Below are 26,484 nucleotides of genomic sequence, written 5' to 3'. Positions count from 1 at the left end.
GCTGCTGGGACCTTCCCGGTGTCCGGCACACCCATTCCCACCTCCACCCTGTCCCATCCCCGTCGTCTTAGTCCCATCCCAGTCGCAATCCCAATTTCATTCTCATTTCCACCTCCGTCCTCATCCCCTTCCCATCCCATCCCATCCCCACTTCCACCCCTGAGGCTCGGAGCGCTGCCGGGTGCCAAACACGGGGTTTATTTATTTATTTATTTACACCGGCGTTCCACGCGCTCCCGGCCGCGATTGTCACACGCGGGGGGACGGGGACAGGGACATGCCACCCCCCGGCCCCTCCCGGTGCCGTGCCGGGGCTCCAAGAACCGCCCTTGGGCAGCGAGGTGCTGAGCCCGGCGGGACTCGCCTGTTCCCGCTGCCTCGGTGGGATCAGCCTCTGTTTTCCAGCGGAGGTGCGGGTGTGGAGAGCCCGGATCGGGGATTTGCTTTGCCCTGAGCCTTGCTGGAGCAAGGGGAGGGGGAGGCAGGGAGGTGGGCTGGGGGGATTACCCGAGGGGTGGTCCTGGGATATGATACTGGCTCTGTTTACTTCCATCATGGTGGTGATGGTGGCACTGGAGCCTTCATCCCTTTCTACCTGGAATTTCATGGGTGGGGAGGTCAACCCCGGGGTCCCCTGCAAAGCCAGCGGCCCTTGGGAAAAGGGGTGACAAAAGCCCCAGGGACAGAACCCTGGGGAGAAAAGGGGTGACCAAGGCCCTGGGGACAGAACCCTGGGGAGAAAAGGGGTGACCAAGGCCCTGGGGACAGACCTTTAGGGACGAAGTGGGAACAAAACCCCTGGGGGAGCCCCCGGGTTGGGCTGGGGGTGTGGCAGTGCTGTCATTCAGGAATTGTCCCCAGGTGTGACAGTGCTACCCCAGGGAGGTGACATGGCTGTCCCTGCAGGCTCTGCTGCCCTGGGTCACCCAGGTGACAAAAACGGCCTCAAAGAGCCTCAGAATCAGTGGCAGTGAGGAGCAGCCCCTGCAGTGACAGGGTTTGGGGGCTCAGCGTGTCCCCTTGGTGCCCCCCATCCTGCAGGGGTGGTGTGGGGACCTCTGGGGGGACACTGGGCAGGGCAAAGGCTCTCCCCGAACTCCAGGAACCCAAGATCCCTGCCTGGGCTCTCCCTGCTGCTTCCACCCCCTATTCCATGAGGTTCCTGCCCTTCCAGAGGGGATCCAACCCCCAGGAGCCGTCTCACAGCAGGGAAAGGGTTTGGAACCACAGTGATGGCACATGGGGAAACCCTGCTGGGCTGGGGGAGCCCCAAATGGGGGGTTCAGGGCTGTTCCAGACCTCCATGGACTCAGCAAGGCTCAGGACGAGCACCCCAGGACAGGGGCAGGATCTGGGGCTGATCCCGGTGGTTCATCCCCAAATCCCAGCGCTGGAAGGGCTGTGGGGAGCACGGGCGGGAGGCTGTAACGCTGGGAGGGAAAGGAACGCCAGGAAGGACGGAACGTGTGCTGGGAATTCCAGAGCTGGGAAAAGCAGGGGGCCGGCGTGGCCGGGGTCGCTGTGAGCTGGCAGCGTGTGTTCATCCCGAAGTAGCACTTAGTGAGTGAGCTTTGCTCAGTTTTAAATAACACAGACAATTCCCGGAGGGGTGTGGGTGGTTTTTTTCCCTCTTTTCCCAGGTGCGGGTCGTGCAGTGAGGTGGGGGCTTTTCCAGCGGTGGGAAATCCTGCTGCTCTTCCTTGGGTGGGCAAAACACGGGCTGGGGGCACCAGGAGAAGGGGACGGAAGTGGTTCTTGAGCCCACAGAGAGGAAGGTTTACAATCCAGGGAGGAAAAACCTCATCTCCTCCTTCAGGAAAAGCAATCCCGTTCTCCTGGTGAAGCGATTGACGGTTTTCCCTGGGGATGAAGCCAGCGCCATTCCAGCAGAGGTGAAACAGAAGGTGAAGAGAATAACCACAAAACACCCTTTTCTTCCTCAAACCAAGCAGCTCTGGGCCCTGGTGGGACAGTGCAGCCCTCGGTGGCGGGAAGGGCCGGAGCCCAGGAGGGACAGGGGCAGGGAGGTGCAGCGGGAGCACGGTCTCTCTGAGCTCGGTGACAGCCCCCAGAGGGGGTGACAAGGGGGACGAGGTGCCTCGTGCCCAGGAAGCAGCCGGGGTCCGGGGTCTCGGCGATCCCCAGGGACACTCAGGATTCGATCTTTTCCTTCTTTTTGCCTTTTTTCAGGAAGGACGGGGTCCGGAATTTCTTCTTCTTTTTGGAGGGTGATTTGGAGGGCGAACCGTCGGGGGACACGGGGTTGCTGGTCACTGTCTCCTTCTCCTTGGGGGCGTCCTGGTCAGCGTTGGTGGTTGTCCGGTCTGTCCCCCCTTTGCCAAGGTTTTCCTCGGTGCTTTGCTCCTCGTCCTTCCCGTTCACCACCGCCGGTGGCTCCTTCTTGGCAGTGGAATCAGGGGGGGCTTGGCCACCATCAGGCTTCTTGTCACCTTGGGGAGAGGGAACAGGGGATTGGGGCTGCAGCACCGCTGTTCTGGGGGGTTTGTCCCCCCAGATGTGCCGTGGGGCCTGGGCAGGAGCAGGATTCGGGCTCCCCGAGAGGAGAAGGTTGGGATTTGATCCTGTCCTGCCGCAGGCACCGCTCCCCGAGCCCCCCGAGCCGCCCCCTCCCTGCGGGACAAGCGATGTGGGATGGAGAGCCGGGAGGAGGCAGCAGGAGAAGCGGGAAGCGACACCAGGGAGGGAGGGAGGGTTCCCCAGGGGTTCCTAAGGGATTTCCATGGACCAAAGATCCCCCCGAGCCCCTGTCCCTCGTCCATCCAGGGTGGCCTCTCCGTACTTACTACGGCGCCAGGGATTCAGGGATAACTCCTTGGGTGACAGGCACACGGGGAGGAAAGAGAAAGGAGACGTTGTGGAGACACACAGACAGACAGACGGACACCACGAGACACCATGGCAGAGCCAGCAGCCCCGAGCCGCGCCCCGGCACCCGCTGTGGGTGGGAGCAGTGGGGTCTGGGCTGGGGGACAGTGCTGTCCCCTGAGCCCCACAGAGCCACCGCAAAGCCACCACTCACGTCCTCCTGCCACTCTCCCCTCGGCCCCGGCCCCTCTGGAGCGGGGTGACAGCACGGGGTGACACGAGGTGACAGCCAGCTGCGTCTCGGCCACAGCCGCCCTGGTGCCCCCACTCCTGCTGCTCACTGGGACCCCAGCCCGCATTTTCCTCGTTTTGGGGTGCTCGTCACCCCACTCACCCTCCGTGGGCTCCGTGGGTGCCGGCGGGGGTGGCTCTGGGGGGGGAGCCCCGCTGTCCTCTGCAGCCGTGTCCTTCTCGCCTGCCACAGAGAGACATGCTGGCCTCGGTCCCCTCGGTGCCACCCGCGGCTCTGGGGGGCTCTGGGGGGCTCTGGGGGTCCCTCCTACCCTGCAGGCGCTTCTTCCTCTCCACCTCCTGCTTGTACTCCTCCAGCTCCTGGTCCGTCAGCTGGCTGAAGGGGTTGGGGGGCTCTGGCTCGGGGGGAGCCTCCTGCCCGCCCTCCTTGGCCTCTGCGTCCCCCAGGTGGCTCTCAGTGGACTGAAACAGAGCCACGGAGCGGTGTCACCTCCCTGGGGCAGCGTCACCCCCACCGGAGAGATGGGGACATGGAGTGTCACACGGTGACATGGGGTGTTCATGGGGCTGGGGAGATGGGGTGACACAGGGTGACATGGGGTGACACAGGGCTGGGGACACAGGGACAGGGGGTGACACAGGTGCCACACGGGGCTGCGGCTGGTCTCTGCAATGACGCTGGCCAGCAGCTGTGACTGGGGACATGGGGTGACACAGGGCTGGGGACACAGGGTGACATGGGGTGACACAGGTGCCATACGGGGCTGCGGCTGGTCTCTGCAATGACGCTGGCCAGCAGCTGTGACTGGGGACACAGGGACATGGGACTGGGGACATGGGGTGACACAGGTGACAAAAGGTGACAGACACAGGTGCCATACGGGGCTGCGGCTGGTCTCGGCGATGACGCTGGCCAGCAGCTGTGACTGGGGACATGGGGTGACACAGGGCTGGGGACACAGGTGACAAAAGGTGACAGACACAGGTGCCATACGGGGCTGCGGCTGGTCTCGGCGATGACGCTGGCCAGCAGCTGTGACTGGGGCCCAGCTGATTTCACGTCCTGGCGGTTTTGCTCGCGGATCTGTGGGGAAGGACGGAGCTGAATCCCCTCTGAGGACAGGGCTGAGCCCCCCGAGACCCCGCTGTCCCCCTGCCCTGCCCACCTTGTTGCGCATCTCCAGCACCTCCTGCGGGTCTGTGTAGAGCGGCACGAACTGGTTGGGGTTCTCGATGCGGATCGGGGTCCCGCTGCTGCCCTTCTCCACCTCGTCTGCCCGCAGCCACTGCAAACCCAGGGACACGTTTGGGGAAGAGGAGACGTCCAGGATGGAAGGGAGACCCCAACAAATGCAACTCGTATAGAGGGGAGACCCCGATGTAGAGGGGAAGCACCATAAATGCAGGGAGACCCCAATAAACAGCACAGAAGGAAGACCTGACTACATGCATCATGCATAGAGGGAGGAAGACTCCAAAACAAGTTTCCCAATAGCATAGGGAGACCCCAATAAATGCATCTTGCATAGAGGTGGACCCCAATAAATGAGGAGACCCCAATAAGTGTGTCTTGCATAGAAGGAAGGCCTCAGTAAATGAGGAGACCGCAATAAATGCATCTTGCACAGAGGGAAGACCCCACTAAAGCCAACAGCACTCGTCCCCACAAGAATGGGGCGGCGATATTTCAAAATAACCATTATTACAGGACGCAGGAGGTCCCCAGGCCTCCCTACACCCCAGATTTTCGCGGGGTCCATCCCAGGACCCCCTCCACCTCCCTGTCCGTCCGTGCCCAGGGCCCCTGTGCCCCTCACCGTGGTCTTTGTCCTCTGGGCGCCGGCGCTGCCCTGCTCCTCGGCCAGGCTGACGCGGGTGTAGGTGTTGGGCGTGTTGAGCCACCGCGTCTTCTCCTTCTGCTGCTTGTGGGCGTGCTGGCGCAGGGCGGGGGTCCCGGCCGGCTCCTCCTCGAACACGAAGGCCGTGACGGTGGCGGGGATCAGCACGTCGCTCTTGGGCTTGCTCTTCTCCTGCACGAACGGGTAGCGGTACGTGTAGCCCGTGCGGTAGCCCTGGGGAGGCAGGGAGAGGGGAGTCAGCACATAGGGCAAACCGAGCGTTAGGAGAATCTTTACAATAATTTATGAGACAAAAACAAAGTGATTTATGAGTTCCCATCAACAAGAATTAGAGGAATGAGAAAACGGCTAGTGCAGTAATCTATTTTAGTGAAAGAACCTTTTGCACCTGCTTAAACTATAGGTCAGTGGACAAGATATGTAAAATTACCTGAAAATAAGAGAGAAAATATTATTATATTCGCTAGCCCTTACCAAGCACTGAACTGGGTTTCACTGCGCTGCTGGCCGGTTAGGTTTAACCCAGTGCACTCTGACATTTATATATAAACACACATTTTTATATAAAATATAAACATATTTAAAATAAATATATTTTGTGTCAATATAAATATATAAATAAATATACATATAAGTATAAACATATAAAGATATAGTTAAAATATTTATATAAATAAATAATACATAAATATATAATCTATAAATATATATTTACATATAGAAATAAAAATATAAACATAAAATTTTATATATAAATAAATATATATTAAAATATATAAGTATATAAATATATTAAAATATATACAAATAAAAAGAACCGTTAAATATATAAATATATAAAATATTTACACGCAAATGTAAATATAAATATAAGTTTCATAAATATCCATAAGTAAATATAATATACAGATATATAAACAAATATATAAAACGATAAATAAATATTAATATATAAATATATATCAATATATATACTCTGAATAGAGCAGAGGCCCTTCCTGCAGGAAGGAACCGAGCCCCTGACGAACCCCGCTTTATCCCGCCCGTTTCGGGGCGGGTCGGGCGCTCACCAGGTTGTCCAGCATCCTCATGAGCGCCTCGAACTCGTGCTCGCCCAGGCGGCTCTTGTGCAGCGGCCCGAAGGCGGCCCCGGCGCGGCGCACGGCGCTCAGCCCCTGCGGGCCGCGCTGCGCCTGCTGCGCCCGCTCCAGCACGATCAGGTTCTGCGCGCCGCCCGCGCTCGCCAGCGCCGACACCTGCGGGCACCGGGCACGGCTGGGCGGGGGCCGCGGGCACCCCCGGGGGTGGCGCATGGGGGGGACGGGGCCGGGAGAGGGGACAGATCGGGGTACGGGGCCGGGAGAGGGGACAGATCGGGGTACGGGGCTGGCAGAGGGGACAGATCGGGGTACGGGGCCGGGAGAGGGGACAGATCGGGGTACGGGGCTGGGAGAGGGGACAAGAGGGGACAGATCGGGGTACGGGGCTGGGAGATGGGACGCGGCGGGAACGGGGCTGAGAGATGGCACGTGGGGGGGAATGGGGATGGAACGGGGCTGAGAGCGGCACAAATCGGGGCATGGGGATGGCAATGAGGCGCAAACACCTGGCACAGCTCAGGGCACAGGGGAGGAACAGGCCTGAGAGCTGGCACAGCTCGGGGCATAGGGAAGGGACACTGGAGGGGCAGAGAGCCGGCACGGGTTGGGGCATGGGGATGGAAATGGGGCGCAGAGAGCCGGCACAGCTCAGGCAATAGGGATGGAAATGAGGGGCAGACACCTGGCCCAGCTCGCGCAATGCCCCTGGGCACTCTGGCTGACCCGAGCCCGCCCCAGCTCCCTGCGCGCTCCCCTCCGTGCCCGGCCCCAGCCCAGCCCAGCCCCGCGCTCACCTGCACCTCGCAGGCCGCCTGCAGGTGGAAGATGCTGTAGAAAGCCTCCTCGGCCGTGTCCCCCAGGGCCAGCACGCCGTGGTTCCGCAGCACCAGGATCTGCCGCGGGATGTCAGCGGGGCGGGCGGGGCAGGGCGGGGCCGCCCCCGCGCCCCCCCAGGTGCGCGCTCACCTTGCAGGTGGGCCCCAGGCACTTCTGGAGCTCCACGCGGTCCGCCTCGTCCTCCACCTCCCCGCGGAAATCGAAGTAGGCGACGTCCCCCAGGAGAAGGGCGGCCCGGGAGATGGGCAGGAGCCCGCAGCGCATGGCCGAGACCTGGGCACGGGGAGGGACAGGGCAGGGGGCCGAGGAGCACCAAACACCCCCAAAAAACACCAAAAAACCAACCACCAAAAACCCCAACTACAGCCCCCCAAAAACACCAACAACCCAAAAAACCCTACGACCAAAAACCCCACCATCAGTCCCCCAAAAAACCCTTCCACCCTCCAAAATTCCCCCCAAACCCAACCTCCACCAAAAACCCCCAAGTTCTCCTAATTCCCAAGCCCCTAAATCCCCCCAAAAGCCTCAATGTCCCCCGGCCCCCAGACCCCAAATCCCCCAACCCCTCCAAAACGCCTTTCCACCCTCCCAAATACCCCCCTAACCCAACCTCCCCCAAAACCCCCAAGATGCAAACCCAACCTTCCAAATCCCCCCATGTTCCCATAACTCCCAAGCCCTCAAATCCCCCCAAACCCAACCTCCCCCAAAAACCCCCAAGTTCCCATAACTCCCAAGACCCAAATCCCCCCATGTTCCCATAACTCCATAACCCTCCAAATCCCGCCCAAACCCGACCTCCCATAAAAACCACCACATTCCCCTGACTCCTGAGCCCCCTAAACCCAACATCCCCTAAAAATCTCCGCATTCCCCTAACTCCCGAGCTCCCAAATCCAACCTCCCACAAAAACCCCCAAGTTTCCATAACTCCCAAGACCCGAATCCAACCTCCCCAAAAAACCCCCCACATTCCCCTACCTCCAAAGCCCTCAAATCCTGCCCAAACCCAACATCCCCTAAAAATCTCCACATTCCCCCAACTCCCGAGCCCCCTAAATCCCCCCTAAGCACCCCCATGTTCCCGTAACTCCCAAGCTCTCAAATCGCCCCAAACCCAACCTCCCCCAAACGCCGCCACATTCCCCTCACTCTGGAGCCCCCGAATCCCCCCAAACCCCATCTCCCCCGAGCTCCCCTGCCTCCCAAGCCCCCAGACCCCTCTCCCATCCCGCTCCCCACGTACGGCGGCCGCGGCCGGGGTGTGCAGCCGCACGATGCAGCGGATGTCGGGGCGCGCCGCGTAGATGGCGGCGTGGAGGCTGAAGCTGCGGGCGTCGGGGGCGAAGCCGGTGCTGCCCTGCTCCACCACGGCCCCCAGCACGTTCACCTTCACCTGGGGGGCGCGGGGGGCTCAGGGGGCTGCTCCCCACCCGGGCAGCCCCGCGTTTGTGGGGTGTTTTTAATTTTGGGGGGCTCACCAGGCTGGCAGCTGTCACCTCGCTGCACGCCAGCCCCTGCGGGGCCACCAAGAAGTGCTCCTGCTCCTTGCTGACCCGCAGCTGCCGCGGGGGACGGGGTGGGGTGAGAAACAGCCCGGAAAAATCCCAAAATGGGCATTCCCCGAAAGACCCACACCGCTCTGACCGCCCCTAAACCGTGAGAAAGGCTCCGAAACTCCCCCCCAAATCAACACCGCGAAGGAACCCAATAACAACCCCAAAACCCCCCAAAATAACAACCCACAAACCCTCAAAGTCCCAACCCACCTGAAATGTCCCGAACCCCACAAACTGCCCCACAAAACAACAACCCATCAAACCCTCCAAGTCCCAACCCACTTCAAATGTCCCGAACCTCTTAGACCCCAAAAATAACAACCCACAAACCCTCAAGGCAACCCCAAATCCCCCCAAAACAACCCCCAAATCCCCTATTTTTTGTTTTTTGGGGTGCTCACGGTGACAGCAGCGTCCCAGCTGTGCCCAGCCGTACAGGTCCAGCAGGTACCAAAAGCCCTCTGAACCCCCAAAACACCCCCAAATTCCCCCAAAACAACCCCAAATCCCCCCAAAAACAACCCCAAATGCCCTATTTTTGGGTTATTTTTGGGTGCTCACGGTGACAGCAGCGTGTCCCAGCTGTGCCCAGCCGTACAGGTCCAGCAGCCGGTGGATGCTGCCCACCTTGCAGCGCATCAGCCGCTCGCCCTTGGCCAGGGCCGGCCCCTCTGTCCCGTGCAGGTCATTGATGGGGGTGACCGACGCCAGCCCTGGGGATTGGGGACCCCCCGTCAGCCGTGGGACCCCCGAATCACGGGGGGCTCAGTGGGGGAAGAGGGTTGTGGGATGGGTTTGGTGGCTGGCAGGGTTTGGCAGATCCAAAGGTTTGCTGGACATCAAGGTTTGGTGGCCACAAAAGATTTGGGGGTCCCTGAGGCATTAAAGGCTTGGTGGTCCCCCAGGTTTGATGGCTCCAAAGATTTGGCGGGCCTCAATGGTTTTGGAGGGGTTTGGGGGCACCCCAAGATCCCAAAGAGTCCATGGTTATAAAGGTTTGGGAGTCCCCAGGATCTCAAAAGTTTAGGATCCCCCAAAGTTTGGTGGCCTCAAAGGTTTGATGACCCCAAAGGTTTTTGGGGACCTCAAGGTCCCAAAAGCTTCGTGGTCCCAAAGCCCCTGAAGGTCCCAAAGGTTTTGGTGAGATTTGGAGCTCCAAGGTTGCCCAGATTTGGTGTCCCCCCAGGTTTTGGGGTTTTCCCACCCCGCCCCTCGTCCCCAGAGGGCCCCACGTACCCATGGGCGAGGTGGGCAGGGTGGCAGGGGACGTGGTGGCCATGAAGTCGGCGATCTGCCGCAGCGCCCACACGTGTGACGAGTTGTTCCCCTTCTTCATCTGCTCCTGGATCAGGCTCTCCAGCTCCTCCCGGAAGGACTGTGGGGACAGGGTGACACTGGGCTGGGTGGCACCAATGGGGACATCGGGGCCGGGGCTGCACCGCTGGCTCGGTGGCACAGTGGTGGCAGTGGGGACAGCATTGCCAGCTTGGTGCCACAGAGGTGATGGTGGCACCACCAGCTTGGTGGTGGCACTGGCTGTTTGGTGTCAGGGTGGCAGTGGTGGCACTGCCAGCTTGGTGACATGGGGATGATGACGCCACCAGCTTGGTGACACTGTGAGGGTGGCACCGCTGACTTGGTGGCTCGCTGGCGGTGCCAGCATTACCAGCTTGGTGTCAGCAACACTGCCAGCTTGGTGCCACAGAGGTGATGGTGGCACCACCGGATTGGTGGCACCGTGATGGTGGCATCACCACCCTGGTGTCGGTGTCACCGCTGCCTTGCTGGCACGGTGGCACTGGCAGCTCAGTGGCACTGCCAGGTGGGGACACCGTGTGGTGACATCCACGAGCTTGGGGACAGGAGCGACGGGGTGGGGACAACCAAGGACAGGGTTGGCGACAGGAGGGACGGGATTTGGGCTGCGTGGGGGACAGAAGAGAAGAGGTTGGGGACACGAAGAAGGGGTTTGGGGACAGAAGATAAGGATCGGGGGATGTAAAGGAAGAGGTTGGGGATAAGTGGGACAGGGCTGGGGACCAGTGGATGAGGTTGGGACAGAAGGAACGGGGCTGGGGACAGGCGGGATGGGGTTTGGGGACAGGCGGGATGGGGCTGAGGAAGGGGAACAGGGATGGGGACGGGTGGGACGGAGATGGGAACAGATGGATGGGGTTGGGGACAGGCAGAAGGGGACTGGGGAAGGTAGGTGGGCTGAGGACACATGGGAAGGGGCTGGGGACACACGGCACGGGCCCGGGGCTCACCGGGCTCTGCAGGATCATCGTCACCCGCTTCTTCTGCTCCATCAGGTTGAAGTCCTGGCGCAGGTCCCCGGCCCCGCCCCGCGCCCGCAGGAACTCGGGGTCCTCCTGGGGGGCGCAGCGCGGCCCCGGGGCGGGGGGCTCGGGCAGGGGCTCGGGGCTGGCGGCCGTGCTCATCCTGGGGACACGCGGGGACACGCGCGGCGTCACAGCCCCGGTACAGATTGGGCAGAAAGCGCCCAAAACACGGAGCGGCTGCGGCCCGCTGATAAGGGCACAGGGGAACCGCCCTGCCCCGGCGAGGGGACACCGGGAGGGGACAGCGCGGAGAGGGCTGAGAACGGGCGGGGATGGGGCTGAGAACGGGCACAGCTCAGGGCACCCATGGGCGCCCCCCCAAATTGGGGTCACCCACTATGGGGGGCTCGGCCCCACTCTGCTGTCACACGGGCAGTGGTTCCTGGCCCACCGACCCCGAACCGGCCCCAATAGGGCCCCCAAAGGACCCCAAACCAGCCCCAGTAAGACCCCCAAGGACCCTCCCCTCCCCTCCCGGTCACCATCCCCAATCACTGTGGGGGTGCTGCCCCCAAGGCCCCCCCAAAATAGGGCGGGGCCGCTCCTCCAGACCTTGGGGGTGTCCCTCAGTCCCCCCCCATGCTCAGAACAGGGGGGCACCCCCCGATTTCGCGGCTCGGAGCGCACCCGTCTCACCGGGCCGCGGTAAATCCGGGGGGCCGCGCTGACCCCTGGGGAAGGCAGGGGGGGCTTTGGACGCCCCCACCCCGGGTTCGCCCTCCCATCATCCATCCCCCCCCGCCTCCATCCATCCATCCATCCATCCCCGCCTCCGCCCGCGCCGCGCCCAGCGCCGCTGCGGCAGCCGCAGGGCGGGGGGGGGAGCGAGAACCGGGATGGAACCGGGATAAAACCGGGATGGGAGCGGGGAGGCCGCAGCATCGCCCCCGCCCCGGGGAGGGGGGAGGGGGTGAGGATGAGCTCGGCACCACCCGGGGATGAAGGCCCAGCACGGGGGGAGGGGAGGGATGCAGCCCCCCCCACACACACCTGCGTGCGGCCAATTTGGGGAGGGGGCAGAGGAAAGAAGGGGGGGGTCCCCCAGGCTCCCCCCGATCCCCCCCGCCCCCAGGGCGCTGCGGCCGCGGCTGCTGCCATCACCCACCTTCCTCCTCCTCCTCCTCCTCAGAGCATCCTGACAAAGGGCCGCCCCCCCCCGCACCACGCGTGTCCCGCGCCTCCCCCCGCCCCGCCCCGGAGCCAACCCCGCCAATGAACAGCGGGGGGACCCCGCCATGAACAACGGGGGGACCCCCGAACCCCGCCATGAACAGCGGGGGGACCCCCGAACCCCGCCATGAACAAACAGCGGGGGCACCCCCGAACCCCGCCATGAGCAGCGGGGGGACCCCCGAACCCCGCCATGAACAGCGGGGGGACCCCCGAACCCCGCCATGAACAAACAGCGGGGGCACCCCCGAACCCCGCCATGAGCAGCGGGGGGACCCCCGAACCCCGCCATGAACAAACAGCGGGGGCACCCCCGAACTCTGCGCTGCCGCTCCCGCAATTCACCTTTATTAATTAATTAATTGGGGTCATATCAACAATCATTAATAAGCCATTACCTGGGGGGAGGAGCTAATTGCTAATGACAATTTCATAGAGAAATTAATTACAGCTCTGCACCCCCCCCCCCAGACTCTGCGTTTTAAGGGGGACAGACCCCCTGTCCCCCCTTATTTTGGGGTGTGGGTTTTATGGGGTGCAGGGCGCCAGGAAAGGAGCGTGACCCCAAAAATGGGGAATGGAGGCTGGAGCCTTGAGCTTGGCCTTCGGGGGAGACCCTTTTAGGGGCGTCAGGAAACACCTGGAAAAAAAAGAGGAAAAAGAAAAAGAGGAAATAAAATAAAAAAGGAGGAAAAAAGGAATATTAAATATTTTAGAATATTTGGAATATTTTGGGGAAAAGGTAATTTCGAGCCTCGCTTATTTACCCAGATGCTCCCCCAAACCCGGAGCCCATTGTGAACCCCCCCAGATTTTCTGTCCCACTCCCCCAGTGCCCCCAAACCCCCCCAAGGTTCTGTCCCCCCCTCCAGGTGGGGCTGGGGCTGATCCCCCCCAAATTCCCGGGGCTCCCCCCCACTCACCGTGCCCCAGCTTTGGGGGGTCCCCAGGGGCACGGGGGGGCTCGGCCAGGCCAGGCTCGGGGGCTCCCCCGGCCGTGCCCCCCAACTCCTGCTCAGCACCGAGCTCCTGGGAAAAGGAGAATTAAAAAATAATATATCAGAAACGGGGGGTGCCCCCCATTAATAACAACTCCCCCAAAAGAAATAAATTTCATTATTAAATTAATCCCAACCTCAAATCACTCATGCAGCAAAGTCCCCACCAGGCCCCCCAACTATAGGGGGGTTTCGGGTCAGTTCAGGGGTCTCACCTGCAGCACCCCGATGTTTTGGGGGGTTTTTGGGCAGGTTTCGGGTCAGATTTGGGGTCTCACCTGCAGCACCCCCCTGAGCAGACGGATGTTTTGGGGGGTTTTTGGGCAGGTTTCGGGTCAGTTCAGGGGTCTCACCTGCAGCACCCCCCTGAGCAGACAGATGTTTCGGGGGGTTTAGGGTCAGATTTGGGGTCTCACCTGCAGCACCCCCCTGAGCAGACGGATGTACTCCGCCGCCGCCCGCAGCGTGTCCGCCTTGCTGGGCCGGCGGTCCCGCGGCACCAGCGGCACCAGCGAGCGCAGCTGCGAGAAGCCGCTGTTGAGGTTCCGGATCTGCGGGGCACAAAGGGGCACGGTCAGAGACCCCAAAGGGACCCCCGAGAGACCCCAAGAGGGCTCCAAAGGGACCCCCTCAGAGACCCCAAAGGAACCCCAAAGACCCCCACTAGAGACCCTACAGGAACTCCAGTTAGAGAGCCCAAAAGGGACCCCAGAGACCCCCATTAGAGATGCCAAAGGGAACCAAATCAGAGACCCCAAAAGGACCCCAGTCAGAGATCCCAAAAGAGACCCTAGAGACCCCCATTAGAGACCCCAAAAGGGCTCCAAGGGACCCCAGTCAGAGACCCCAAAGGGACCCCAGAGACCCCCCCTTAGACACCCCAAAGATCCCCATTAGATACCCCAAAAGGGACCCCAGAGACCCCCGAGCTACACCAGGATCCCCCCAGGCCCAAACTGGGCTCTCTCAAGATTAAACTGGGACCACCCCCAGGGCTCAGCAGGATCAAACCAGACCCGCCCATAACCAAAACCGGGGTCCCCCCGAATTAAATCCCACCCCAGGACTGAACTGCCCCCGCAAGGATTAAAGTGGGTCCCTCACAGAATCAAACTGGGTTAAACTGGGACCTTTAAACCGGGATTAAACTGAGACCTTTAAACCAGATTTAAACTCCGCTCACCAGGGCTAAACACGATTCCCCCATAATTAAACTGAGACCTCAGAATTAAACTGACCCCAGGACTAAACCGACCCACACAGAATCAAACCAGGCCCTCCTAAAACTCACCTGGGCGCCCCAGATCGAACCCACCCCTCAAATCAAAGTCCCCCCGTGGCACCACCGGTGTCCCCCCGGTCTGGGCTGTGCTTTGGGGGTTCAGCGGGGTTTGGGGTTTTTGGGGTTTTAGCGGGGTTTGGGGTTTTTGGGGTTTTAGCGGGGTTTGGGGGTTTTTGGGGCGGCTCACCCTCTCCCTCTCCTTGGCGTTGGCCGCCTGCCGCCGCTCCAGCACCTCGGCCGGGTCCCCGGTGGGTTCGTAGCCGCCGCCGGGGCCGCGGCGCAGGCGGACGATGGGCGCGGGCCGGGGCAGGGGCCCCAAGCGCTGCTGCAGGAGCTGCTCCAGCAGCTCGGGGGGCGGCGTGGGCTCCAGGGGCTCCGGGGGCTGCGGGACCCCCGTGGGCTCCGGGGGCTGCGGGACCCCCGTGGGCTCCGGGGGCTGCGGGACCCCCGTGGGCTCCGGGGGCTGCGGGACCCCCGATGGTTCCAAGCGCTTTGAGACCCCTGAGGGTTCCAAGGGCTGCGGGACCCCCGAGGGCTCTGATGGCTTTGAGACCCCTGAGGGCTGCGGGACCCCCGAGGGCTCCGGGATCCCTGGAGGATCTGGGTCCCCTGAGAGCCCTGAGACCCCTGAGGGCTGCGGGACCCCCGAGGGTTCCAAGGGCTGCGGGAGCCCCGGGGGCTGCGATGGCTTTGGGACCCCCAAGGGCTCTGGGACCCCCGCGGGTTCCAAGGGCCTCAAGACCCCTGAGGGCCCCGGGACCCCTGAGGGCTCTGAGACTCCCAAGGGTTCCAGGACCCCCGGCCACCCCCCAGCTCTGCAGGGCTCCCCCATCCCACAAAAGGACTGAAGCAGGACTCCCCCAAACTGACCCTCAAAAAGGGCGAAATTTGGGAAAAAAAGGGCCCTTAAATACCCGGGGCTAACGAGGCACAGGTGGGACCCATCTGGGCCTGACGAGCTCGGGCTGTGCCTGGCTTCCCTCACACACTGTCTCGGCCTGTACCCCCGAAATCCTGACCCCAGATACCCCAAAATCCTGATCTCTGGCTGTTTCCTCATTCACCATCCCAAAATCCCAATCTCTTCCTGTGCCTCAGTTTCCCCACTCACCATCCCAAATTCCTGATCCCTGGCTGTGCCTCAGTTTTCCCATTCACCATCCCAAAATCCCAATCTCTTCCTGTGTCTCAGTTTCCCCCTCCCCATCCCAACCCACAAAGCCCTGAGCCCAAAAAAGACCCCCAAAAGCGCACTGAGGAGTATTTGGGATGGTGATATTTGGGGATATTTGGGATATTTTGGGATATTTGGGGTCCTTCCTGTGCTCCCGAAGCCACTTGTGGGTGGGAAAGCAGAAAAAAAGAGGTTTAGTGACAGCTCGGTAGGTGGCAGTGTCAGTCCCTGGCATGCCGCAAAACTCGGGGAGGCTGGAATAAAAATGGTAAAAAGTAAAATAAAAATGTTAAAATCGCCCTTTTTCCTCCCAAAAAACTCAGGTCACTGCTTGTTATCGGCCGTGGGGGGATCCTCACCCTCATGCCATCCCTCAGCCCTCCGAGGGGCTCATCCCGGGGGATTTGGGGGCACTGGGGCTGCCGTGCCTCAGTTTCCCCACACCTGGAACCCCCGGATCCTGCTCCGGGACCCCGAGATTCCTTCTGTGCCCATAAGGAGAGTGAGAGCGCAGAGCAAACTCCAAAAAAAAAAAATCCAAAATGACCCTAAAATGAGAGGCGCATGGAAGTTAATGGAGGTTTTCCCTAAGGACTCAGAAAAACCCAATTTCCTTCTCTTTAATGCCCCTTAATGAGCTTCCCCGTCCCGCAGCAGGCTCGGGATAATCCCATTATTCCTGCCCCGGTCTGGGCACCGTTCTGGTGCCTGACAAATTAATCTGGGGGCAGGGAGGCGCAAAAGTCACCCCAAAAATGGGCCCGAGCAAGGCTGGATCGCCCCTGGGAGATTCTGGGGCTGGGGAAAAGCTCCAGGTTCACCAGAGGGAGATTAAATATCGAGGGGAAAAGGAGGAATGGGGGTGGAAATGGGGTTTGCAGGGGTCGCGGTTTTGGGGTTACGATAACCAGAATTTGGGGCTATTTGGGGTCATGGTTTCAAGGGGTCACGGTCATTGGGATTTGGGGTTATTAGGGGACACTTATTAGGGGTCACTGTTAATAGGGCTGGGGGTTATTAGGGGTTTTAGGGGTTCCAATAGGGGTTACAGTTTTAGGGGTTTCGATGGGGATTACAATTGGGGTTACAGTTTTAGGGGCTACAATAATTACCGTTTGGGGTTTTAAGGGATCACAGTTACTAGGGCCCACATTTTTTATGGGTCACTATTTTTTGGGGTCGCTGTTATTAGGGATAATAACACACTCATTTTCAGGGGTTCTGTGTTTTAGGGTGACAGTCACGAGGGGACACGGTGATGAGGGGTCCCGGCTGGGGAAAGGAGCTGGGAAAAGGCTGAAGCCCAGTGAAACACCAGCCCAGAACCCGGGTGCTGTTTTGGGAACGCTGCTCCCACCCCTCCAAACCCAATTTCCCTCCCATTTATCAGTTTTCCCTCCCATTTACCAGTTTTCCCTCCCATTTATCAGTTTTCCCTCCCATTTATCAATTTTTCCCCCATTTTCCCTCCCTGAGCTGGGGCAGGGCTGGGAGCAGCTGCCCCCCTCCACCCCTGGGTGCTCCCCAAATCCGGGGGTCTCAGCCCCCCACCCCAGGGTCCCCTCTGACATGGGGCACCGGGACTGGGAAGCGCAGGGAAGGTGCCAGGGAAGGTGCCAGGGCTAATCTGGGCCCGGGACAGCTGTTGGCACGGCATTAAACCCAATTTTCCTGGCACGGGTCCCGGGAAAATTCGGTGCCTGCCAGGGCTGCCAGCCTCGTGCCAGCCTCGTGGTGCCCAGATAAAATAATAAAAATATTTTATGGGGAGTAGAATATTCCAAGGGTCACAAATGTCCTGGAAAGGGTTCGGTGCCTGCCGGGGCTGTCGGCCTCGTGGTGCCCAGATAAAATAATAAAAATGTTTATGGCAGTGAAATATTCCAAGGGTCCCCAAATGTCCAGGGCTGCCAGCCTTGTGGCGCTCAGATAAAATAATAAAAATATTTAATGGGGAGTAGAATATTTCAAGGGTCACAAATGTCCTGGGAGGGTTTGGTGCCAGCCTTGTGGTGCCCAGATAAAGCAATAAAATATTTTATGGAGAATAGAATATTCCAAGGGTTCCAAACGTCTCGGGAGAGTGTGGTCCCTGCCAGCCTCGTGGTGCCCGGATGAAATGATAAAATATTTCATGGGGAGTGAAATATTCCAAAGGGGGTTTATGGACATGTGGCAACACCCTGGGGACACCCTGGGGGACATTTCAGGGGCCACATCGGGGGTCCAAGGGACACCTTGGGGACATCCTAGGGGACATCACCACCCTGCTGCATCCCAGGCTCTGGCTCCTCCAGCCCTTTTGTGCAGGGATTATTGATCCCCCCCTTGTGCAGGGATTATTGATCGCCCTCCTGTGCAGGGATTATTGATCCCCCCCTTGTGCAGGGATTATTGATCCCCCCCTTGTGCAGGGATTATTGATCGCCCTCCTGTGCAGGGATTATTGATCCCCCCCTTGTGCAGGGATTATTGATCGCCCTCCTGTGCAGGGATTATTGATCCCCCCCTTGTGCAGGGATTATTGATCGCCCTCCTGTGCAGGGATTATTGATCCCCCCCTTGTGCCGTGCCCCGGTTATCCCTCAGGAGGGAGCACAATAAAGCTATTTATCGGCACCGAGGATTCGGGCATGGCTTGGACCCCCTTCTACCCCAGCGCTCATCCCAGGGGATATCAAACAGCCCAGGCTTGGGTAAACCCAAATAATCGCTAAAATCCCGCCGGGTTTGGGTGAATCCCGGCGAGCAGCGATGCCGGCGCTCCTCTCCAGCGCGGATCGCTGGTTTCTCACTATTGCAGCTCCCCGAGGGAAGGGGATGCGGGGGAACAAAGGTGCCTCTGTCCGAGCGGTGAAGGAGCCTTTGTGCGAGCCGGGGCGGCGCGGGGAGGATGCCGGCCCCGAGCAGCCCGAGCTCCCCGTCCCGGGAGGGGAAGCTGGGGAGATAAAAGGAGTTTCCGTGGGATGGAGGCGCTGCCAGAGCCTCGGAGTGAGGCAGGTGGGTGGGGGGACAGCTCGGGGTGGGGGTCCCTGTGCCGGGGTCTGGGGGAGCCCTGGGCTGCCACTGGTGGGCGTGGGATGGGATGGGATGGGATGGGATGGGATGGGATGGGATGGGATGGGATGGGATGAGATGGGTTGGGATGGGATCAATGGGATGGGATCCATGGGATGGGATGGGATCAATGGGATCAATGGGATCAATGGGATCAATGGGATCAATGGGATCGGGACAGGGATCAGGATGGGATCCAAGTGGGAACAGGAACCAAGACAGAGATGGGATGGCAGGGATGGGGATGGGGATGGGTTTGAGATGGGGAGGGAGATGGGGACAGGGCAGGGATGAAGATGGGATTGGGATTGGGATTGGGGCAGGAATAAGGATGGGAGCAGGTTTGAGATGGGGTGGAAGTGAAGATGGAGATGGGGACAGGGCAGGGATGGAGATGGGCATGGGATTGGGATTGGGACATGGATTGGGGCAGGGATCGGGATGGGGACAGGGCAGGGATGAGGACAGGGATGGGGCCAAGGCTGGAGCTCAGCTCTGCCCTGCCCCACCAGCTCACACAGCACCCAACCAAGGGCTGGGGCTCATCTCAGCACCGGGACCAAGATTTAGGTCTGATCTTAACCTTTAGCCCATCCAGGCCGTTCCTAAATCCAGCTGGAGCCTGCTGCTCCCAAATCTGAGCTTTACCCCGTCCCTCTCTGTGATGGGCAAACAGGGGCTGCAGCTCCATCCTCCTCCTCCTCCCTGCCAGCAGTTCCTGCCTTTCCCCATCCCAGACAACCCTCCAGGAGGCTGCTGGTGCTGCTGGGCCCTCTGGGCTGGATAATCTCCGTCAGAATGAATAAACGACTCGGCCTTAACCCTGCTTTCCCTGCAGCTCCTCTCCAGCAGCAGTGAAGGGGGCTCTGCGTGCCCACTGTCACGTAGGGATGGACCCACGGAGCCAGCGCTGGAGGAGGAGCCAGGCAGCTCCTTTCCCCTCTTTCCCCCTCTTTTCCCCCTCTTTTCCCCCTCTTTTCCCCCTCTGTTCTCCCCTTTCCGGGTTTTTGGGATTCTCGAGACTCTCAATCTCCCCCTGAGCGCCGGGAGCCGCCGCGGCAGATGCTGCGGATCCCAATTAAGCCCTTTGCCGGCTCAGAGCCTCGGGGGAGGCCACGTGTGCCCGTCCCACGTGTGCCCTCACACGCAGCACACATTTGCACACGCATGAGGAGGCTGCAGCACGGCTCGGCCGCGGCCTCGTTCCGCCCCGGGGCTCCCGGCCCCTCCACGTCCATCTCAGCCCTGTTTGTGGGGGCCCCTCCATTTATTGCTGCTCTCTGGAAGGGAGCAGAGAGGGTTCCCCAGTCCAGAGAGGGTTCCTCATTTGAGAGAGGGTTCCTCATTTGAGAGAGGGTTCCTCAGTCAGAGAGGGTTCCTCAGTCAGAGAGGGTTCCTCATTTGAGATAGGGTTCCTCAGTCAGAGAGGGTTCCTCAGTCAGAGAGGGTTCCTCATTTGAGATAGGGTTCCTCAGTCAGAGAGGGTTCCTCATTTGAGAGAGGGTTCCCCAGTCCAGAGAGGGTTCCTCATTTGAGATAGGGTTCCTCAGTCCAGCTCTGCGCTGGAATTGGGGCTGGGGGCAGCCGAGGTCACCCTGCAGGGCAGAGCGATGCCCAGCCCATGATCTGGCTGCTGCTCCTGGCCGTGCCCAGGGGTGCCAAGCGCAGGGCTCTGGAGCACAGGGGTGCCAAGCACAGGGGTGCCAAGCAGAGGGGTGCCCCGTGGGGCTGCCAGGGTGGGGCAGCAGCAGCCCAGCCCCTCTGCAGAGCATCCCAGCCCCGCCAGTGCCATCCCAGGGCTGCGGGATTACAGCGCTGCCGCTCAAATCCCGTCTCCATCCGCGCCGTGCCCAGCCAATGACCTCGGAGCTGGCACGCAGGGCCTTCCTCCCTCCGCGGGGACCGGAGGTGATAAAGCCCTCGCAGACCCCGCTCGGCGCGGCTCTGCCTCAGCCAGGCAGCGGGATGGCGCTCACCGAGAGCGGCGCGGACCGGGAGGGCTTCGCCCAGGTAAGGGATTGCACCTGGCTGTGGGATTGGGGGATTTGTGCTCTCTGTGCCTGGTGGGTGAAGCACAGAGGGGCGTCGGGGGAGCAGCTGAGGGTGTCAGGGGATCAGGGGAATTGCTGATGGCAGGGTGGAGGGAGCTCCTCAAATGCCCGGCCTTGATCGGGTGAGGTGATGCTGGCGCGAGGTGGGATGGAATATTTGGGGCGGTTTTGTGCCTGGCAGAGCGAATTGGTGGAAATGCACGTGGCTGGGGTCTCTGAGCCGTGATCATCCTGCCAGGGAGCGAGGGATGAGCCTGTGATGGGCAGGGATCCTGGGAGAGCCCAGGGGAGCCCAGCTCTGCTCCCACAGCCCAGGAGAGCTCTGGGCTGGGCTCAGGAACCGTTCTGGACGTGGGGCACCGCAGGGTTTCCATCCTTAAGTCTGATCTTAACCTTTAGCCCATCCAGGCTGTTCCTAAATCCAGCTGCTGCCTGCTGCTCCTAAATTTGGGCTTTACCCCTTCTCTCCAGCCCGTGCCTTTCTGTGATGGGCAAAGCAGGGGCTGCAGCTCCATCCTCCTCCTCCTCCTCCCTGCCAGCAGTTCCTGCCTTTCCCATCCCAGACAACCCTGCAGGAGTCTGCTGGTGCTGCCTGAGATGGGCAGGGGTCCTGGGAGAGCCCAGGCACTGGGCACTGCCAGCATGGCACAGGGCTGGGCACTGCCAGCACAGAACAGGGTGAGAGTGGGATTCTGTCACACCTGTGCCTTCCCCAAATCTGAGTTTTGGGCAATTTCCTGCCATGGAGTGAGAAGGACTTCATGGAGTCAGAGGTGGCTGTGGCACAGCACCATCAGGGTGGCTGTGGCACAGGACCATCAGGGTGTCTGTGGCACAGCACCATCAGGGTGTCTGTGGCACAGCACCATCAGGGTGTCTGTGGCACAGAACCATCAGGGTGTCTGTGGCACAGCACCATCAGGGTGTCTGTGGCACAGCACCATCAGGGTGTCTGTGGCACAGGACCATCAGGGTGTCTGTGGCACAGAACCATCAGGGTGGCTGTGGCACAGCACCATCAGGGTGTCTGTGGCACAGCACCATCAGGGTGGCTGTGGCACAGAACCATCAGGGTGTCTGTGGCACAGGACCATCAGGGTGTCTGTGGCACAGCACCATCAGGGTGGCCGTCCCACCCCATGAGACCCCCGGGATCCGGCCTGCTCACACCCACAGCGCCGGGAGAAAGGACGAGGCTGCCCTGGGCAGGGCTGGGGAGAGGCCCCTGGCACCCTGCCCGTGTCCCTGCCCCAGTTTGGTGGCACCGGGGACGTGGCAGTGCCCACGGAAAGAGCCCCGGGGAGGCAGGAGAAACCTCCCCTTCCCACTGGGATTGGGAAAGTGCCGCACGCTCTGGGAGTTGCTCATGCCAGGCCAGGGTGACTCAGGGTCCCGTGTCCTGACCGGCACTTTTGACCTCGGAGCTGTGCCAGGGCTGGTGGCACCTGGGGGGGGTGCAGGATGCTCCTCAGCCCTCCCTGCCTTTGGCCCTGGTGGCTTTTGGGGACACCTTTTCTCCTGCCACCGCTCCTGCCAGCTCCAGCGTCCAGGCTTTGGGTGCTGGACTGGGACTTTGGGGACATTGGGATTTTTGGGACCTTGCTGGGATTTTTGGGACCTTGCTGGGAATTTTGGGATCTTTCAGGGATTTTTGGGGCCGTCCTGGGGTGCTGGGGACAGTGTGGCTCCCGGCAATGGAAGGGGCCAGCCGTCTCCTCCCGCTGCGGTGTCACGAGGCCGATCCCGTGGAGCGCCTGATGGATCAGGAGATGCTGGATGGGGCTGGAGGGCTCCTGCACAGCTGGGTGCGCTGGCGCTGCCCCGAGGGAGGTCTGGTCAGGCCAAGGTCACCCTCGCAGTGCGGCGAGCAGGACGTGCAGGGCACGAGCTGGGAGTGGAGGGGGAAAAGGGGACGTGCCAGAGCGGAGGGTCCCCCAAGGCTGGGGGTCAGCGCCACCAGTGGACAGTGGCCACCACGAGAGGAAGGTGACCACAAGAGGACAGTGACCACAGGCCAGGAATGGTGACCATCCCTGGAGGCAGATGGCTGTCACTGATAGAGAGTGGCTGTCACTAATGGAGGGTGTGACCATCACCCCCAGCCCCTCCTGGCACGGGTCTAGAGACCCCCACGCCCACCCACCCTGGGTGCCACCGCCCAACCAAAGCCCCTTTGGTGCCTCCTGTCCCGACTGGTGGCCCCGGTGGCTCTGGGGGTCACACAGGGCTGGGGGAGCAGGGGAAGAGCTGGAGCAGTGTGTCAGCGACACGTGAGGACGCTAAAATTAGGCGGCTCCAGCTAATCTAATTTAATCTCCCCTTTTCCGCCCGCTGCTGGGGATTAGCCCCGGCAGAGGGGTGGGCGGCCGGGCTGGGGGCAGCCGGGCTGGGGGGCGGCCCAGCCTGACCCCCGGGGGTCCCCCTGGCTCTTTTGGGGTGAGGTGTCCGTGGGGGTGACGGGGATTTGGGATGGGCTGGGAATGGCACCAGCACAATGAGATCTGCAGAGGGATGGATGGAAGGATGGGTGGAAGGATGGATGGAAGGATGGATGCCCAGCACCTCCAGGGCGGGCACGGCACAACCCTCGCCTCCCTCTGCCTTCACGGGGCAGCTGGGGCTGGGGAAAGGCTTGGAGAGGCTGGGAGAGGCTGGGAGAGGCTGGGAGAGGCTGGGAGAGGCTGGGAGAGGCTGTTGCACCCGGGGTCACGCGCCCGCCCGCCCGTCCTGCGGCCGCCCCAGGAAGGCAGCAAAGTTCCCTGACCGGTTTTGCGCTGCCGGCCCCGTGCGGCGCTGGGGCCAGCCCGGCTCCCGGTGAGGTTTCCGGTGCGCTGGGTGACGGGGGCCAAAGTCACGGGCTGGTCACCGGTGTCACAGCGGCTTTGTGGGGCCGTGGGCGCCCCTGCGGCCAATGGAACCTCGTTGGGAGGTATGTGGAGCAGCGCTGCAGCCCCGGTGAATCACGAGGCAGTGATGCCCGATGAGCTCACGCCTCTGCTGGAGCAGCTCCAGGCCCAGCCCGGCTGCCCCCTGATGGTTCCCCGTTCCTCTGGAGCCACCCGTGCCTCAGTTTCCCCAGCATGGGAGTGGGTTACGGGTTCCTGAGGGGGTCCCCAGGAGCAGCAGCACACCGTGGGACGGGGGCTTGGCTGGTGCCAGGGCTCCAGGCTGCTCTGGCCCTGCTCTGGCCGCTGGGCACGGCTCTTCCTCCCGCTCCACGCTGTCATTACTGCGCCACTCGTCCTTGAGGAATCACATTTGAGAAATTAGAGCCGGTTCCAGCTCCAATCCCTGCAATCAGCCGCTTCCTTTACCCCAGGAACGCGGCGTTAAATGCCGATGGATTATTACAGGCCCACGTGGAGCTGGGGTGCCTCGAAAGGGTTCCCATTGGGAGCTTTATTCCATGAAAAGAATTCCAAAACCAACTGAAAAACCTCAAATTAAAACAAAAAATTACTTTATTTAGAGGAGCTGGTTGAGCAGAGCGCAGCTCCTCCTGTCTTTCCTGGACTAGGGCATTATCTGGGGAATGAACGGGGCGTTGGGGATTATTTTCCCTGAATAAACTGATTTTACGGGACAGAAGGATGAGACAGGTCCCTCATTTTGCACAGACAGTCCCTCCCTTCATCCAGCCAGGCTGGCAGCAGATGGGGAAGGCGGACAGATGTGTCCAGCTATTTTTAGGCTCAAACGCTGCTTTAATTTCAACATGACCACGGAGAATTTGCCTTTTCAGGGGTAAAAAAAAAAAAAAAAAAAAAAAAGCTGGATCAGAGGGTCAATTGAAATGTAGGGCCAGCGACAGAGATTAATGGAATATCCTGGGTTGGAAGAGATCCACAAGGATCACTGAGTGCAAATGCTGAAACGCATCAGGTCACGATCTGGGGGTTGGACTGACGGATGCGTGGTGGCTCTGGCAGGACTGGATCCCGCAGGAAAAGGTGTCTGGCAGCAGCATTGCCTCGCCTCTGGCTCGGGTTGCCTCTCCCCCTGTTTCCTTTGAAAAAAGGAGCAGCAATTCCCTGAGCAGAAACACCAAAACGATGTAAATGGCCGCGGAGAGGCTGCGGAGAGGGGGAAGCGCCGGAGCTGCTCGGGCCGGGTTGGGAAAGCGGCGGGAGCGGGCAGACGGGTTGGGTAACGCTGCCCCGGGGCTGCTGCGACCGGCTCTGCCGGCAGCGGCGAGCGGAGCCGCTCCGGAGGGCCAGGACGTGCCGCGGCCCTCGTACGGCTCCGGGCCACCGGCGGGCCGGGGAATCCGGGATGGGGCCGGGAGGGGCCGGGATGGAGCCGGGATGGAGCGGGGATGGAGCGGGGATGGAGCGGGGATGGAGCGGGGATGGAGCCGGGATGGAGCGGGGATGGAGCGGGGATAGAAGAGGGATGGAGCAGGGATGGAGCTGGGATGGAGCGGGGATGGAGCTGAGATGGAGCTGAGATGGAGCTGGGATGGGGCAGGGATGGGGCAGGGATGGGGCAGGGATGGAGGTGAGGAGAAAGGCGAGATGGAGCTGGGATGGAGCAGGGATGGACAGGGATGGAGCAGGGATAAAGCCAGGGATGGAGCCGGGAGGGACAAGGATAGAACAGGGACGGGGCAGGGATGGAGCAGAGAAGGAGGCAAAGGAGAAGGCCGGGATTGAGCAGGGATGGAGCAGAGATGGAGCAGGGATGGAGCAGGGATGGAGCCAGGGTAGAGCAGAGACGGAGCCGAGGAGGAAGGCGGGATGGAGCAGGGATGGAGCAGAGAAGGAGGTGACGGAGGAGGCCGGGATTGAGCAGGGACGGAGCAGGGACGGAGCAGGGATGGAGCAGGGATGGAGCAGAGAAGGAGGCGAAGGAAGAGGCCAGGACTGAGCAGGGATGGAGCCGGGATGCAGGCGAGTAGGAAGGCGGGATGGTGCAGGCAGAGCCCCGCCGCGGGGACCCTCCCGAGGGAGCCTTCCCGAGGTTTTGGGGTGCAGGGGGCAGCCCCGCCGTCCGTGGCCGCGCACGGGGAGCGGGACACGCGGGCGGAGCGGCAGCGCCACGGGCCGCGGGCTGATGGATGCGACCTGACGGGCGCACAGGGCCCAGCACGTTCACACGCATGTGACAGGGACAGCCACGGCGCCGGGCACACCGGGCGGGGCAGCGGCGGCGGGCACGGGCTGCGGGGACACGGGCACGGACATACGGACACCGACACGGACAGGGACACACGGACACACGGACACAGACATGGACAGGGACACACGGACACACGGACACAGACACGGACAGGGACACACAGACAGGGACACACGGACACAGACAGGGACACACGGACAGGGACACACGGACATGGACAGGGACACACGGACACACGGACACAGACACGGACAGGGACACACCAACACGGACAGGGACACACGGACAGGGACACACGGACACAGACACGGACTGCGGGGACAGACAGGGACACACGGACACGGACAGGGACACATGGACACACCGACAGAGCCACGAACACACGGACACAGACACGGACACACGGACAGAGCCACGGACACAGACAAGGACACACAGACACAACCACAGACACACAGACACAGCCACAGACACATAGACACAGCCATGGACACACGGACAAACACACAGACTGCGGGCACGGACACAGACACACGGACACAGACACGGACACACGGACAGAGCCACGGACACACATACGGGCTGTGGGGATGGACAGACACACGGACACACAGACACGGGCACACACGGACTGTGGGCATGGACAGACACACGGACACACAGACACAGACACGGGCTGCAGGCATACCCACGGACACAGCCACGGACACACGGACACACGGACACAGCCACGGACACACACACAGGCTGCGGGCATGGACAGACACACGGACACACAGACACACACAGGGGCTGCGGCACACGTGTGATACACCCCAAATCCAGCCCCCCACTGGACACCCTCACTGCACCCCCC

The 26,484-nt window shown here is 61.1% G+C and overlaps 2 protein-coding genes across 3 annotated transcripts; both read right to left on the bottom strand.

Moving 5' to 3' along the window:
• Positions 1–189: 189 nt before the first annotated feature.
• ADD2 (adducin 2) lies at positions 190–10,928 on the bottom strand. 2 transcript variants are annotated; one of them, XM_058820328.1, is made up of 14 exons: positions 10,704–10,928; positions 9,673–9,811; positions 8,998–9,149; positions 8,359–8,439; positions 8,124–8,273; positions 7,004–7,147; positions 6,832–6,930; positions 6,008–6,193; positions 4,896–5,150; positions 4,245–4,364; positions 4,073–4,162; positions 3,390–3,540; positions 3,221–3,301; positions 190–2,450 (listed from the first exon to the last, which is right to left on the bottom strand). In XM_058820328.1, exons 1-14 carry the CDS (start codon positions 10,875–10,877, stop codon positions 2,152–2,154), a joined length of 2,121 nt encoding a protein of 706 aa, XP_058676311.1. In that variant the 5' UTR covers positions 10,878–10,928; the 3' UTR covers positions 190–2,151. The 2 variants fall into 2 exon arrangements, with proteins under 2 accessions (XP_058676311.1, XP_058676313.1); XM_058820330.1 differs by having other exon boundaries at positions 9,064–9,149.
• A 1,360-nt stretch (positions 10,929–12,288) lies between these two features.
• Positions 12,289–15,060, bottom strand: FIGLA (folliculogenesis specific bHLH transcription factor). The gene is made up of 4 exons (XM_058820093.1): positions 14,416–15,060; positions 13,363–13,497; positions 12,872–12,977; positions 12,289–12,588 (listed from the first exon to the last, which is right to left on the bottom strand). The coding sequence occupies exons 1-4, from the start codon at positions 15,058–15,060 to the stop codon at positions 12,578–12,580; spliced, it is 897 nt and encodes a 298-aa protein (XP_058676076.1). The 3' UTR covers positions 12,289–12,577.
• Positions 15,061–26,484: the final 11,424 nt, after the last annotated feature.

The sequence above is a fragment of the Ammospiza caudacuta genome, chromosome 26 (genome assembly GCF_027887145.1).
Source record: "Ammospiza caudacuta isolate bAmmCau1 chromosome 26, bAmmCau1.pri, whole genome shotgun sequence".
NCBI lineage: Eukaryota > Metazoa > Chordata > Aves > Passeriformes > Passerellidae > Ammospiza > Ammospiza caudacuta.
Note: the sequence above shows the minus strand (reverse complement) of the source record. Positions and strands in the feature narration are given on the sequence as shown.